The 17,550-nt window shown below is 41.4% G+C and overlaps 1 protein-coding gene across 3 annotated transcripts in view; it reads right to left on the minus strand.

Moving 5' to 3' along the window:
* Positions 1 to 17,550, minus strand: part of celf3a (cugbp, Elav-like family member 3a) — a 33,798-nt gene that overhangs the window by 13,813 nt on the left and 2,435 nt on the right. For 2 of the 3 annotated variants that reach the window (XM_085445367.1, XM_085445366.1), the window contains exons 3-4: positions 16,937 to 17,019; positions 2,541 to 2,589 (exon numbers count right to left, since the gene is read on the minus strand). In XM_085445367.1, the coding sequence (XP_085301493.1) occupies positions 2,541 to 2,589; positions 16,937 to 17,019 (132 nt within the window). Of the gene's footprint in view, positions 1 to 2,540; positions 2,590 to 14,739; positions 14,860 to 16,936; positions 17,020 to 17,550 lie in introns of those variants that run through there. The other variant, XM_085445368.1, reaches the window with a different exon arrangement.

A 17,550-nucleotide genomic window follows, 5' to 3' on the forward strand; every position in this document is an offset into this window, starting at 1 on the left:
CCGTATGATAATCAAATGTCAGAGACTTGAAGCTTGAGATACAATCAGTCACAGCGAACGTGCCATTATCCTTATTGCAAACCTACATACAGCCTAAATGTCAAGAAGATTGCAGACGATAAATGTGGTTTGATTAGAAACACCTGCCTGGGTGGTGTGTTGATGGGGAGGGTTTGGGTATTGGCTGATGAAAAGCACAGAATTTGCTCACTACGCTGTGAGCCAATCAGTTTCAGAAAACGGATAAAAAAATGAAAAAAAATCACGCGTTTATATATATATATATAAAAACAGCATATAAACAAATGCCTGCATCTGCATGCTTCTTGTCTTGTGATACTAAAAGGAAACCAAAGGATTTCTATTACTGTTTTGTGAATTTTAAAGAGCTAAAAAAAAAAAATCTAAAGTGTTGATCCTTCAGGCTACTGGCATAGAATCTAAAATCACATGTTCAAAATGTTAAAAACTTGGACTGACTTTTAGGAAAATGGGCCCTTTTCACAGCAGGCGTTTTGATTTGCCACAGTGTGACAGGGAGCCAGCATGCACAATACCAGAACCCTGAAACTGAAGCAGCTAAATGGCATTCAGCCATCATTAATTTTATTATCTACACCTGTGCTTTTCCTACTGTGGCACATCAAACTCCAGTGAAAACAGGCCTATTAGAGACAGTGGATGCTGCGAGAAAGAGTCTTGGATTATTTCCTGGATGTCGACTCAGATGTGAGAGCTTTTCCAACAGCACAAAAACTGGAGCGTTGCATATTTTAACTTCATTCTTGCAAAAACCTAGCACATGTGATGCAGCGGCTACTGTGTCTGAAGCAAATTTCAAGTTTTAGTTAATATCAGGATCCTTTAAGTCACGTGTGTAGGGTTAGGGGTAACTTTTATTTTAGCCCTAAGCTAAATAGACTTATTTTATTTATTTATCTTTTTTTTTTTTTTTACCCTTTATTGTGATAGAACAGTGTAGTGGAGAGAAGACAAGAAACCCAGCATGAAGATGCACAAATGGCCCCGGGGCAGATCTGAACCCAGGCTCTACGTCATCCCCACAGCACATGGGCAGCCCACTCCACCCAGCTAAACCAGTGCCCAGATAGCCAGATTTTAAGAAAATAACAGATTACATTACATTTTAAATGCACTCTCACACATTTTGACATGTTTGTTTTTCCTGTTCCTAAATGTTTTATAGCTAGGTATAAAAATGCGTGGACACTGAATAAACCCAAACCAAAATCACCAAACTAACTCAAGCTGGGTGTCTCGATGGAGGGTAAGAGGTTAAGTGATCAGATGCTTATTATACCCTTTGTACTTTTCTTAATTACTAGTTTAAACGTAGTCCTGCAGTCTCTAGTGATTTGGTTATCTTTAAAATTTGCATCTGGATGAAGTCAGATGTGACACATGTGAGAGCGTTTACCAGGTCACTGGCAGCCCATCTGGGCTTAGGGTTTGGTAAACATTACAGTCTAAAAATCAACAAGCAACATCTCTTGGTTTCTGAAAATTCTCCATTCAGATTATGACTAAAAACAAACCCAACCCTAAAGGGAGAGTGAGCTAGTGTTATGCTTTGAAAATCAGCAATGGTAATGTAAAATGATATGAGGTATGAGAGATGAAGTATCTTTAATACCTCCTGTCAAAACCTACCAGTGTTTTCTTTTATGATAGCGTAAGTGGCTGTGTGCAGTGTGTGATGTACAGGTATAGTTTGACAGCAGCAAAACATCCATCTTGACAGGCAGCTGAGCCGACTACTCAGTCTGAACAATAATCTGCTGAAGGGCTGATAAAATCTGTCATATTTTCAGTGCAGATTGCATCTTTTAGGAAATAAGGGGCCTTTAACATCAGAACTTTAATAAAACATCAGCTCCACTGTGTCCATGGTGACGGTGCATGACACTCTGGGTTATGGCAGCTTGTCTTTGTTTAGTGCGGCTGGAAGAGGCACATTTTTAACCAACACCACAGGACACAAACCATGATCTCCTGGCTGATAAATCTGAAAATTATGGCGCCGCTAACTGCCTCAAACTGTGCCGTTATCTCTGCGTTCGATTTTGCGGTAACCAGTGCAAGGCCACGGTGTCAAAAGACAATTTGTGATTTATGGTGAGGCACAGGAGATCTATCACATATATAACTGTCATATCAGTGCACACCATTTAAACCATCTATCCATTTTTGTAACCACTTATCCTACTAACTATGCAGTGTGAGTGAGCGAAACCCTAAAACAAAGATGTTCAGAATCACCGATTGACCTCAAAAGCATGTCCGTGGGTGAAAACCAGAAAAACGTGCCAATCGTTTACATCTTGCTGTCAACTTACAGTCCCAATCATCGCGCTGCACCGCTGTACTTTCCCTTAACGCATCCTCCACTCAAGCACTTACCTCGTGCAGGTGTTTTAATGTCACTGCAAGACTAACTGACATGTTATCGCTGATATTTCTGGAGGTGTTTATGTTTGAACAGGTGTTGTGTGTCTGGGTTGGGGACAGGTGTCTCTTACCCCCTCTGCTTTCGCTGTCTGCAGGCTTCACTTGGATTGGGCGGTTCATCTGGAAAAAGATGACGTAGTCGGTTTAAATGCAGGTCAGGGCTAATCAACAAAAAGAAAAACGCATTCATTTTAACATGGCAAAAAGCATATAAGCATGGAAATAACTGGCACAAATTGGAGTTTTAATGTGGCAAATGTGCCCCTTGCTGTTATGTAAATGACAAAAGATGATATTCATGTTTGTGTGCTTTATATAACCATTTATGTAAATGCAATTATAACTGTAGTACACATTTGTGCTTGTTTAGATGTTTGCAAATGTGGTCTGTACTCCAGTCGTTTATATTTACACACCAATTTCTCTCCTTTCCTTTTATTGGGCCAACTCGACTCCAACAGGCCACAGCAGACACCGATATGTGTGATATTACATTTGCAGTGTCATACAGTCTCTCTTTCTCGCCCCACCTCCTCTCTCCGAGTCTCTCTCTCAGAATCAGCTCTAATCCTGCCGTCTATCGTTCCCTCTCCCCCTATCACACAAAACCAGGAAAAGCACACACCCACGCGGGATTGGGGAAGTGATAAGATTAAGAACACTCGCCAGCTAATCTGGATTAAAGGAGCACGCAGCATCAGAATAGAGAGAGATTCTGAGCCTGACAGAGGCAGAGACGGATGTCGAGAGGGAGGAATATCAAACAAAAACGCGAAAGAAAAAGCAGGGAACACGCACACACTTTACATTAAGTGACCTTTTTCGCTATTCATAAAAGGCCGCTTCGCCGTCCTCTTCCTGGCTATCCGACTATTCAACCTCCAGACGAAACAGCAGCTTGTCCTTCAAATGTATCAAGCATGAAAAGGACCATTGAAAGAAAGCAAGCAAAATAATGTACAAGGGAGAGCAAAAAGGGAAGAAGAGCGGGATTGGGTTTGATTTGGGAGGGGGGGCATATGGAAGAGAGGAGTCAGGTGGGGGATGTGCATGCGAAGAGAGGAAGGGTGATGAGTCGAGGTGAGAGCAACAGAGTGACACTCTGTTAACTTTGGCTTAATGAAGGTCTTAATTATGGAGCTGGTGACATTTCAGCCAGTCGCTGATCCTGTGTCACTGATTGATCCACTGTGATCAGTCACCAGGAGACACTATTGATTGGTGTCACGAGGACCCGCATGAACAAACATCTGTGCTGAACCACGAGCTGAAATATCCCCAGCACCTGCTATACAAGGCCCCCGTGTCTTCTCATTCAGAGCAGTCTAATCGAGTGTACCAATTAATAGGATGATGGAGTAGATGGAGGGGAAGGCTCAAAAAACCATCTTCCAATCAGCTAAACAAATGGAGGTCTTGCTCTGGCTGGCAGTGAATAATAATTTTTTAGTTTAAATTTTTTACAATATGCTAAAGAGAAGATATCATCATTCCAACCGAGTCTGCATGCTAAAATTCATGTACTCCGGGTGAAGCTCGACAAATATACCTCACAGTACGTTATCGGCACAGTTTCTTGTTTATACCAGCCAGTTATCAGGCAGGAGAGAGTGCAACAACAGCCTGTGCAAAATAAGTATTACCTTATTTACCACTGTTTTTCTTCGCTGTTGTTGCTCATGCTGTGATTTAATCTGTATTCTTGCTTTATTCTTCACACATACACCTTTCTAAAGAACGCACCATGCTATTAATGGATCTGTACTGTTTTAGTGTGAACTGCCCAGTTACTGAGATATCAGCTTTGGCCTGGTTATTATAAGAATCCACAAACCTTATTGTCAGCAGTTTTATGTTGGAAGCATTTTCTTTTTACTGTCTACATTCACTACATTACAGCCGTAAACTTCATAAAAAGACAAGCATAGCTTTTGTGATGCCACTGTTTGTTTGTTTTTTCAAAAAATCCCTGCTTCAACGTTCTTTTAGACTTTAATAGAGACAAAAATCAAAGTCATGATGATCATCTTGTGTTCAGTAAACAATGAAACTAATGTCTGAGACTATAAACTCATCAGGAAAGCATTTACTGAGTTCATTAATGCACACATCCTGTCAGATGCTAGTATGCTAGCGTGAGCCTCTCAATGTGTCAGTAGTCATCCGTTAGCAGTGGCTATAGCTTGTCAGACTGAGAGAACATCAATGTGTTTGTGCATGTGCATATGGAAAAACTTGTGAAGGAAGGAAAACTGATGGTGGACCAACATGCTAAACAAGGTGCTGCTGCTTGTTTTGTTTTGACTGATCTGAGATCCATCTACATCTACAAGCTTCTGTGATTCTCACTATTATCATCATTATCTTAACATATAACCACCCAAGCCAGTATGTGCAATGTAAGAAACTCCTAATAACTCCTTTGACATGTATTTAAGGAAAATCTTGATGCTGGACAGGGGATGTCAAATCCTGAACAGGTGCAGGCTCCACCAGGATTTTCAGATTAGCATATATAAGAAAATGTTGTTTGACCAGACCAAAGTTTAACCAGCTGTTCTACCAAAACTCCACCTTATTTTTTTTTATTCATAATTTTAATACCCTTGTAGATACTGACAGTCACTCAGTGTCTGAGCTATCAGTTATTGCACGCCACTCAATCATAGCAGGAAGGATTCTTCCACACATTGATACAGACATCTATAGATAGATAACTAAAAATAGAAGCTATTTTGGGGTTAGCTCTCTCTTAAAGCACCTTAAGTCAATGCTATGAATTAATGGCATTAAATTAAGTGGCAAGTTTGATTGACATGTTTGAATGATGCTTATAAAAAGCCGCATGGCCCATATTTCACTGTGGGAAGACAAATAGTGAAGGCCGTGGTGGTGGTGGTGATAAGGAGAAGCACAGCAGATGGCTCAGGAGATTGGAATTAGAATATACAAGAGGAAAAACAGTGAGAAGTGGAGGCCATCAAGGCTGTGCCACTTCAGATCTGCACAGCAACCGGCTGCCGGTCTGATAAAGACCATGCTCACATGGCCATCGTCATGACAACCCCAGAGATGAGAACCCCCACATCAGGTAAACAAGGTTGCCCTGAACAACCTGCAAAAGAGACGGGTGGAAAACAAATGAGGAGGACAAAGGGTGCTTCTAGGTCAAGAGATAGAGGGATTAGATGTGCAGTGGAGGAAGGGAGAAGACGAGCAGGGGGAGGAAAGATGAAAGAATAAAAAAAAGAAAAAAGAAAAAGGGATGGTAGCGGCTTCGTTCGTGCCTGTTGAATGTTGGCGCTGCCTCGAGAGCAGATGCAGAAGCAGGGAGAAAAATATCTCCGTCTAAACCTCAACCACTAACACACACTTTACAGTAATTTGCTCTCTCCCCTCCTCCTCCTGTTGCTCCCCTCCCCTCCCCTTTCTCTCTTAGGCTTGTTTACAAAAACGGTCCCATACTGTGCACAGACAACACGCATTCAAACCTGCCTGATCAACAGCCCATTTCACCACTGTGTGTTTTTGCTATTGGATTTTTCTTGCTCCCCCTGCGCTCCATGTCCAAACACGCCATGCAGATATTATATATACAGTCATCCAAACAATGCTCCGTCGGCTCCTGACGGTCACAGTGACGCGAGCGCACATCTACACATACTTAATCTTTTCTTTCTGTGATGCCGCGGGGGATTTCACGAGCATTATGAAATATTAAATCCACAGATTATCCAATCAAATAACAGCTCGACCCCTTCGCCATAATGCATGACCCCCCCCCCCCCTCTCCATGCCATCAAAGTTCATACACTGCAACAACAAGCCCAGAGAATCTATATCGTCAAACTGATTTAACAATTTGGACTAAATCTGCCAATGTATATTCAGCATCATGATTGCATTTAGGAGTATCTACATTTAATAGCTTTAACCCATTAAAAGAAATAGGTAATACAGACATTGCAAGGGCAGAGAATTTAGCTGGGACTGGAGGGACGTGTCCCCAGCAGTGATTTGGGTAATTTATTTTAAATATTGTGGCGAGCAGAGACGCACTATGATAGACATCAGCGAGACTGATTGAATTTCCCTTTTCAGCTACTTATTTTATTATTTTGGGGGCATTTTGATTTTATTACAAAATGACAAAAGAGAGAACAGAGAAATGTGCTCAGGAAGCAGCTCTCTCTTTGATCTTTAACAAAGCACAGAGCATCACACTGAATCTAAGTGGTCTCATCCCAGGGCATCAAATACTGCCGTGCTGTCAGATGGTGCTGGAGTCACATAGATATGCACAAGGTATGCTTTGGGATCAATCCCATGACGCACTGACGGCTATAATGGATGCCAAGCATCTCTGCATCCAGAAGTTTGTTACCCTGGAGACTACCTCTTGCTTCAGATTTTGTGTTTTTAACTAGATTTAACTTCTTTTTAAAACTCACCAATTAGTTTTGATTTCTCTCGCTTTTTACTTTCACTTTTACTCTGTGATTAAATATCGATAAGAAAAGAAAATCCTTGGTTATGTTTAGAATGAGGTTGGTATTTAGGTTAAATATGTCCTTTCACACCATTAACCCTGCAATTGGAAACAAGAGGCTTACCCAATGTGTTTAAATGTGATGCCAGGCTGTAATGTACAAGCTGGGAGCACCAAAGCCAAAGGCTACAAAGTGAGTATCTTGACAAGATGTATTTAAAGTCTTGGACATGAAAACAAGCTGACTGAACACACCTACACTATATGGAAAACAGAATTAGAGCACAACAGCTAATTTTTTCATTTAGATGTTTTCAGTCCCATGACCACAGGTGTGGTCAAGCACATAGCAACGCAGTCGGCTTTTTCGAACATTTGTAAAATAATGTGAGCATGATGCTGTAATAGGATGCCACCATAGCGACAAGTCAGTTTGTGAAATTTCTTCCGTTCTAGATATTCCATAAATGGTATTATTGGCAAGTGAAAGTAACAAAAGTCACAACAACTCGGCCACAAAGTTGCAGACCATGTAAATTACAGAGCTTGGTCGCTGAATGTTGAGGTGCACAGTGCGTAAAAGTCACCAACTGCTGAGCGCCAAACCTCCGCTGGCATTAACATCAGCACCGAATCTATGTGCCAGAAGCTTCATGGCATGGGCTTCCATGGTGCTCCTGTGAGTGTAATGCATAGGTGCGTTTGTCCATAGTGTATCTGTCCTAGAACAGGGATTATCATCAGCACAGCACTCAGAGTCACAGTGCCCCACATAAAATAAAAAATGCTAAAATAAAAATGTTTAGAGCTATGCAGTCTTATTAATAAGGTTTTATTTATCCAGGGAAGGCTAACTATACATGAAAAAAAATTGTCAGACCAAAATCGCAGCTGTTAGTTTAAAAAAAAAAAACAGAAGTGCTTGTTTATCATTTCATATTTTACTTTCTGACTAATGTGCTTAAACACAATCTATGCAAATCAAGTTTACTTAACTCTCTTCCAAGCAAATGGAGACATTTTAAGCACAAGGATATTTCTCAGACTTTGCACAACAGTCCTTGTGCTTAAAATGTCTCCATTCCCTTGGAAGGATGTTAAGCACAAACAGATTCACAACCTTAATAAAACACACAAGGCTCACCTGTTGTAAATACAAGACTGAATAAATGGCTTTTATTCTCTAAAAGGGCTCAAACTAAGTAGCCTGGTGTATTTAGGTGTATTTAACACCCTCCGCAATCTTTTATTTAACAGTGTACAGATTGAGGAGTGGCCATCGCCACCGTGGAAATGCATTTTCATGTGCTACAGCAAGGCAAATGTGTTTTAGATAGAGTAAAGCATACTGATGATGACATTTTTCTCGCCTTACTATTATGACCTGCAGAGCTGATGATAATCTGTCTATATAGTAGGCTGCTACTGCTGTGTGAGTGGTGGGGAGGGGGCCACATTTCTGCTGCCTGTTTTCTCTCCAATTTCAATACATTCTGCTTGTACGCCCGAAAAAGCTGCCACTCTGAATGGTAAATATATCAGCGGAGACCGTCACCCCGCTCTTTCAAGAACATTTACAACAGGGAGGCAGAGCTGGAGGGGAAGAGGAAGGGGGAGGAAGAGGGAGGGGAGGTGTAGCTGGGTGGGGCGGGAGGGGGGGGGGGCACAAAGACAATTTTCCATCTTCGCCTCCCCTCCGCTCCATCACACAGCGCTGGTCATTGCATCGTGCTGGTCGCCTAGCAACCTGGCATCCCTCGTCCCAGCCGTCTCCAGGCAACCAGACCTGCGACCGTAATCAACCTGCCACCTCCCACCTCCCCGCACCGCCTCCTCCTCCTCTCCCCCCGTCTCTGTTCCCTCTCCTGTCTCTGCTGCTTTTTGCTCCCTCGGTTCTCCATCCACCTCCTCTCTATCGTTGCAAATGCACTTACGCTGAGACGCACTTGTGAATTCACCCCGTGGGGAGAAGAAGAAACACAGGTGGAAATTGGTATATTAACAGGCATAAAAAAAATAAAAAAAATAAATAAATACATAAATAAAATAAAGGAACAGAAAAGGGAGATTGCAGTTGATCACACAAAGAGTTGGAACAAAGCGGCACACAAAAGCAGAGATGCACAAGTGCGCTCCGTTAGCGTTTGCACATGTGGATGCACACACAGATGCGCACACACATGGGCGGGCAGCCACATAAAGCGGAGAGAAAACTCAACCTTCTCCTGAATTCAGTCAAACACAAAGAGACTGACAGCACTTGTGCAGTTCGATAATATTTAAACAATGTCCCAGTCTTCAGTGTCAAAGCCGCTTCCCGGTGTTGTCTCCGGCTCTTACAGGGTTCACCAGTCTGTCCGGCGCTGACAGTGTCTCGAAGCTGACATTCAGCCGTTTAGCCAGACAGACAACAAAAATCCTTCAAAGTGAAGAAACCGAATATCAAAGAGTAAATTCCTAACAATACTCGAGTTGACTCTCAATTGTTTTGTCTGTTCTGACTGTTAAATATTCATGTCAAGTGTTGTTTGACTCGAATCAGTGGAGCAGAGGGGGAGAAAGAACTGAATCACAGGCAGATTTCTGTGTGTGTGTGTGTGTGTGTGTGTGTGTGAGAGAGAGAAAGAGTACAGATAGAGTCCATGTCCTACTTTTTTCCCTTTTTTTTTTTTTAACTTTAACTGGCACGAGTTACACATTTTAACTCCACTACAGTCCATGCATGCTCATTAGATAACCAGTCCTGCACCAAAGTTCAAAGAGCCTAATGAGTTTTGTGGCAACAGCCCTTCTCTGCTTTTGTGTGTGTGTTCGTCTAGCAAACACACACTCCCCAACCCCCCCAAAAAACACACAATTCCTCAGTAACAGATGTCTGTATTTAAGCTGATAAACACACTGCCTCAACGCACCTCCAGCCTTCACCACCCTTACACCACCCACTGTTCATTATGTCAAACTTTCATTCAATCCTTCCTCCCCTCCCCCTACCCTCTATTATTTCTCCCTCCCCGCTCCAACTTCATTTATCCAATTTCTCTCTAATTCACACCCATTTACCACCTCCATAAATCCGATCTGCATTCATCATTACAGTCGCCCCAGAGTGACGTACAGAGGACGAGCCCTTTTTTCCCCCCTCTGTTGTTGTCACTCTGCGCCGCCTGTCCTGCCCAGCCGTGCATTTATATGCATGCATATGTAAATGAATCGACGCGTGAATGCACACTTAACTCCAGATAGATTCATCAAGTGAACGCACTCGCTCCGAGGCGCGCTAATTGCTATCATCATCAGCATCATCCCCACAACTCGCTGGCATCAAGATATAGGTTGCATGTGGAGGCGCCGATTTATCTCCGTATTGTCAGTGGAATAAAAGAGTTATCATGTTCACATCACGGGAGCATGTTTAAGCCTTTAGACTTTCTGTTTTTGTCATTTTTTTTTTTAAATGCACATGAAAATGCCAATTTCTGATAAAGTGAAGCTGAAGGGTGGAGGCTGAGCAAGTGTACAAAGCTAACAGGTATACAAGAGATTGTTAACATAACCCTGCAACCCACCATAGCTCGTGTGCATCTACAGTAGGAAGTTTGCTCAAAGATTAAGGGCACAAATTACAGCACTGTGCACTAAAACTTCCTATCTCATATCCTGTGTAAAAAGCCGGAGCTATATTTAGTACGTGCATTTTTTTCAGACTATTGATAAAACCCTTCTGTCTGCTCCGTCTGACTCCTTACGTCTGAGTAAATGTCAAGCTTAGTCAGATGTTCCACCACAAAGAGGGCTCTTTCCTCTCATACGTGCAGCTTAAACGCAAAGAAGGCCTCGCAGCGCAGATTTCCCTCTCATACACGCGGCTGATAGTGAATGAAGAAACCCGAGGAGAGCTCATAATAAACCCTGCAACTTCCCTCCATCCATCCATCCCTATCTTTGGATGTGTACTCCCCCAGGAAACACGTGCACACGAAAGCAAACAGACAGTTATGCACACTCGGGCACACAAAAGCACGCACCCTTCATTAAACCGTGTAGGTGTGAACACCTGCCCTCCCTTCCCCCAGCTGCACATGCAAATTCACTCCAAGTACACACACGGCTGCTCCCCCCACCCCAAACTTGGGCACAGGCTCTCTATTAGATTTAGATGTTATTCATTTTAGATATTAGATTTAAAATGAACAGCGAGGCATTGTTGCAAATATTACTTTAAGGAAGCATTAAACAGCTTCGTGACTATCCAAATGCATACGATTCTCATTAAATGAAGGAAAAGCTTGACATTTTGCCTTCTTGTTGAGAAAAATCACCACGGCTGTCATATCTATGCAGCATTTATAAACTAGATTTTGAAGCTTGTTAGCTTAGCTTGTTAATCCGGCTGTTGAAACAAGATGATGTGATATTCAGAGGCACTGATCGATGCATTTTATTCCCTTTGGAAAGAGATAGATGAAAAGAGCTAAGCTAACTGTTTTTATGCACAATTTCAAACTAACAAGGTTGTTTTTTTCTTTATACAGCACACAGCAGGAAGTAGTCCCCCGTACTCCAAACATGTTTGTACTTCCTGGACAAAACATGCTGGAGGAGAACATTAAAAGATGCCAATGAAGAAGTGCCTTAAACTTGTATTCCATGTGACTGCCATCAGAAGGCGAGATCTGTGGTTGCAAAATGACTTTCTGTCCTATAGAAGTTTTGCACGTGACGTCATGCACACATTACCTAAGAGCTATCTGCCATATTGGATGTGATACAACCACCAATGGTTAATTGGGTGACTTCCTAGAAATTGCTTGCTGTTGCTAGGTAAAATTGGTTGCAAAGATGGTGCTGCGGCAAAAACCCTCCTTGCGATAGTTTTGGTTGTTTGCAAATTGCCACTGTTGATTGTACTTTTGATGGAAATTGCCAACTTGTCTGCAAACACTCACCATGTACTAGCAGAGCGGGCAGAAAACGTTTTTTAAAAAAGGCACCACGCGAAAAAGAAAGAACCTCAAGCTACAGAGTAAAAGTTGTAAAAATAAAAAGACAAGTTTATTTTGAAGGCAAACAATTTACGTTTTCTGTTTTTGCCACACTTCTCACAGTTTTACAACTACTTGGTGAGTAGTTGGAGAGTGTTTGCAGACAACTGGGCATCTTCCATGCAAAGTACAAGCAACTGCAGCAATCTACTACCAACTGGAGCAATTGCAAAGAGGTTTTTGGTGCAGCATCCCCAGATTCACCTCATGACTGGTAGGAACCTCCAGCAAACAGTTAGAGAAAACACATTTTCCCTTGTCAACAACTCAGTGAGTGCAGGGGATCAACCAGTGGTTGCAGTTTTAGCAACTGATTTCTCAGCGATTGCCATCAATCAGCTACCACTCCCCAACCGGTCGAGGAATGCTACATTTTCCCTAATGACCGGTGGTAACCAGAAGTTTGCAGAGCAGTCTCTTGGCCTGTGTGATTCTACATTTTCACATATTCAAAATGGTGCACAAGCTATCACATGATCACTGCAAAACCTCGCAGAAATCTTGACCTCTGCAAAGACTTTCATTGTGAGATTTTGGGCTTAATAGTCACTCATATTTAATAAAAAAAAATGTAATATTGTAAATCTTGGCCATACTATGTTTAAAAAGTAAGAATTATCCATGGTACACATACTGTTTCTCGGTCAGACCTTCCCATCTTGGTGGCATCAATTTTAAAAAAAATTTTTTATTGTGTTTTTTTCATTAGTTTTTTTTAAACCAGACAAAGTCACAGCATCAGTGAAAAGGCTTTTCTTGAGGTACCAAAAAAGGACTTCAGCTAAGCTACGTTAGCCTGCTGCCTGCCTGCAGGTTAATATTTACTGGACAGAAATGAGAGCAGTATTGATCGTCACATTCCTCTTGACAAGAAGACAAATACATCCCAATATGTCAAAATGAATTTTCCTTTAATCTATTGATTATTTTCCTGATTAATCACGCTCTTTACAGCCCATTGTGACATTAACATTATTTTTGTTTTAGACAAAAAGTGGCAAACATATTCAGTTTACTACCACAGAGGCCCAAAAAAAACTGAATCTTTGCTGTTTTTGCCAAAAAAGACATAAAAAAATTAATGCATCGTGAAAATGGTGCTGATTCATTTTCAACTATTTTGATTATTTCAGTTAATTTCAGCTCGACTGACCTTATTTGACATTATTGAGATCTAAGTTCAGTTTTGGAGGCTGCTTTACAAGATGGCTATGATTAATGTGGCATAATGTGGACGTTATTATCTCAGAGTGCCTCACAACAGCTGACCAGACCAGACAAATAGCCTGAGACAGTGCAGAGATAAAGCGATAAGAACAGAGGGGACAAGAGTACAAGATGTCCAAACAGGACAGAATGAGTGCAGCTCAGGAAGCAAATCTTCTTTCTCAAACCTCCATTTTCACACTCTGAGTGAATCTGCTGTTTTTTTCATTTATTTATTTTTTACTCGTGCCCTTTTCCCCCCTCCTCCATTCTCTCGCTTTCTTTCCTCGCTTTCAGATGAATGTGCTTTTGACACTCTTCTTCCACCTCACACTTAGAGACGGACTCTCTCACCTGAAATTAAACACGAGGCCAGGTGCCACTCTGATACAACCATCTGTTCGGCCCTGTTCTTTCTCTCCCCTTTTTCCCTTCTCATTGTTAGCAATGAGAGGGGAAAAAATAGTGCAGAGGGAAAAAAGGGCTGTAAGACTGACCCTTTCTTCTCAGAGAGGAAAAATGCATTTTCTTAAAATAAAAAGCAGTCCTGACTGTTAATGAGATCTTTCAGCTTTCTGTACATTCAGGTGTGCTTTCATTTAAGCTCTCAGTCCTATAATTGCTATCATGTTTTTCCTTTTGTATCACCCTGGCCATGAGATGCCAAAGTTAATTATTCTTTGGCAGTGCAGGTGCAATTAGATGACAATTACACCACAGCTGGTGGCAGGGGTGGGAAGCAGATCTTGTCCGTGTGGGCGTGTATGGAGCTAATAAGATGGTTTTCCTCTCGCTCTCTTTTTTTTCCATGGCAAGGAGGGGGAGGGCAGGGAAGGACTGGGAAAACACTTGAGGGTTTAGCTTGTTCCACACGGCTTAGAGGTAAGAGGTTGTGAGGAAAAAGAGCTGCTAGAGTAGCAGAAGGGGGGGGCTTTATCATGGAGCATTGGGCCCTGCTGATCAGCCTGCGAGAGGTCAGGAAGGTCACGCTACTGTCACACTAACAACAGGATCTCTTTTGTTGCCACGTTAATACCATCCTGCCCCTTCAAACTGTCCCTGTCTGCCATTACAATGATACCCTACTGCTATAGTATTTTCTCCCCCGATAGAAAATGAATGCTTTAAATAATCAAACAGGCATTTATATTTTAAGAACAAAAAATGTGGTTTGAGCTCATAAAAATCTGCTTTTGGATTTCATCTCCTTCTTTTGTAATTTAGACGTAACAAAGACAGCATTTGACCTGTACCCTTAATGATGAGTTCTGACACCTCAGTATATATAAATAAAAATGTGGTTTAACAACCATTAGAATAGTTTCCCTGTTTTTTCAAGGGTAGCTGCACAGGCAGAGACCACCCTTGCAAATGTCTGATCCACACCCAGTCGTTTTGTTCTATTTGCAGTCCTGAAATATAACCGAAATTACTCAGAAAAAGAGCTTCAAGGGATACTCCTATAACCTTTCAAGGGATAAAGAGTTAAAGGTTCTCAGCTTCGCAGCAGAAGAAAACACTTATCAGTAATACCTGCTGTTGTTTATAAAAGACTCCTCCATGAGTCAAAAACCCTGCTGATTTAGTCCTCAGTTCTGTCCTGAAGTTGGTCATGTTCATTATACACACCTGGCTTTTTCTTTTGGGTGTTAGCGGGTAAGCTAACATCAGCTAACTCGCTAACGTGTTTGATTTACTAGCTAACCTCGGCTTACATCCTTGCTAACGGTGTTATGCAGAAGGTTAAATAGCAAAATATTTCACATCAGTTTAAATTTTTCATCTTTACGTGAATTGTGGCGTCTTTATTGTTGTCTGTTTGAGTTGCCAATTTGTCGATGTTAGTGATTTATTCACTAAAGCTTTAGGTTAACTTTTGCTAGTATCTAAATACTAGCCTCAATCTTACATGATAGAACCCTGAGCACTTGACACAGAGGTAAGACACTTTAGAGTGAACATCTTTTACATTTTTATACAAATTATTTTTTTAAATATTTTTTTGTATTTAGATTATTCAGCAGGAATAAATATACAGTAAATAAACTGTACCAGATATAGCTAAAACTTACATTTCTTTACATTTTAATTCAATGTTGTACTGGATTTGATGCCATTACCAGTCATTAGACAATCCCTGACTGGTTGGTAAGTAATCAATAGAGGATGCGGGGTAGTAAAAACCCCTACTTGCAATTGTTTTGGACAAGCATACTGCTGCAGTCACTTGTAGTTTATACGAAAGGCTACGACTTTGTACCAAACGCTTGCTTGAAAAAGTGCAACACGGTGAAAGTTGTACCTCAGTGCTGCTCAGTCAACACATTCACTTTGAATGCAAACAGTCTCAGCTATGGATTGTGTTGCACTTTTCAGTTTTACTATCTTGTCCAAAGCAGTTGGTAAGTGAGTGCAGATAAGTCAGCATCTCCCACTGCAAGCTACAGCAATATGCACGTAACCAAACATATCACAGCACTGTATACCTCTTTGCGACAGATTTCAGTGGTTACCAAATGGTTGCCAACCAGTCTCTAAGTCTGTGTGACAGGGGCTTATTCACTAATGGTCACATGACTGCAAAATCTGAATAGTTCCTAGTCAGATGCCAGTTAAAAAAAAACTGTCGAGCATCAGTTTACAGGGCTATTACCAAGCGAGAGATTCTATAAAGGTTAAAAGGTTTAAAAGTTAACCAAGTAACACACTGAAAAAAACTGTACAACCAACCACATATAAAACTGGATAACTATTTATAAAAAAAATTCTAAACAGTCTTTATTTCTGTTTACCAACACGTCATGGATGGATTACTTTTTGTCTGTCAACTACTGGTTTAATAGATGATCTATTAATAGTTACTGTCTATCCTCTACTTAGAGTCTCTAAGCTTGTCATATTTTGACGTTTCTAGGCTAAAAAAAATGTATCAATTATGAAAAAATCTTTAGCTGCAGAGTTACACTTTTCACCTGCTTCTTCTCTTTTCCCTCAAAAACTACAGTCATGAGCTGCCATTCAGAAGAGGGGGGGAAAAAGAAGTGAATGATGTAGATTTCAACAAAAATAACCAAAAGGAAACAGCGGTGAAGCTGTCTTAGTAAAAGAGGAAGCAGCGGTAAGTCTGGGAGCACACTCTGTCTCAGTAATTCCTTGCCTTGTCGCCTTGTCTCCCATATAGTTGGTTATTATAGAGACGCGGCTGTCATGTCATATTTAGCTCTGGAAATGTCATTTGGCAGCACACCTGCTGCCTGGCTATGCTAATAAAGCTAGGTTTAACTTTGATTAGAATTCAGTGAGAGAGATGGATCGAGAGGAGGGGGAGATGGAGAGAGAGAGAGAGAGAGAGCGAGTAAGAAAGACAGAGACACGGAAAGGAAGAGAAACATCAAAGAGAATAAGAGCTGGCAAAGTCACTCCAGCAGTGAGCCTCATAGCTGTCTCTTCCGACCCATGACATGTAGCAAGATGACTCATGCCTTAACTGGATGGATATGTCTGGATGCATCACATATGAAACATAAGAGGAGGGGAGGGGCAGCCTCTGACCTTTATTGGTGCAGATTAGCTAAAGGGGGAAATCAACCCTACATGTCAAACTTGGTTAATTTTCCCAGGGTCCTGTGCGGCATGGTCAGATAGCCCGGCATGCCAGTTATTCTGCTTCTTTGATGTAAACACATACACGTACGCCGTCAAAGACTCGAAAAGACAGCCACACACTCACCCCCGGTAGCGTCTTCTGCTCGTGCAGTGCATTCTGGGCTTTCAGGGCAGACTCACGTGCACAGTATGTCAGGAAGGCACATCCTGGAGAAACACAAGGGGCACGAGATCACTCATATAAGTGCATTGATTTTTAATGTCTATATAACGTCAGCTGGCAGCCACCCTATTATAAATATACCATTCGGTCATATGTGTTCTTATTTTATTGAGATTAATAAACACTAAGAACGATTCTGGGTCAACGTGCATTCACATTTTCTAATAAATGTACAAATAAAAAGCCCCCGTGCCTTTAATCAGACTGTCATTTTTTGTTAAGCAGTTCCTCCTGTGGCACCAGAGATCTATGGGATTATTAAAATAATATCTATTCAGACACAAGCAGCCTGAATGAGTATTTAATATCATGCTGTTCAGGCAAAAATGTATGCACTCCTACATAATAGAGAAAGGCCTTCATTAACCTTTAGGGCTCCACACAAATCATGAATATGTAAATGTATGCAGAATAGGTGTTATAGGTGTTAGAGGACCCAAACCACCTGGCCTATATGTCTCCCCAATGACTGATGGTTTATGTGGATTTATAAAAGCTTTTGTTTTCTGCCCTCA

The sequence above is a fragment of the Copadichromis virginalis genome, linkage group LG22 (assembly GCF_057382275.1).
Source record: "Copadichromis virginalis isolate Kocher_CV1m ecotype Utaka linkage group LG22, C_Virginalis_male_GT1.1, whole genome shotgun sequence".
NCBI classification, from domain to species: domain Eukaryota; kingdom Metazoa; phylum Chordata; class Actinopteri; order Cichliformes; family Cichlidae; genus Copadichromis; species Copadichromis virginalis.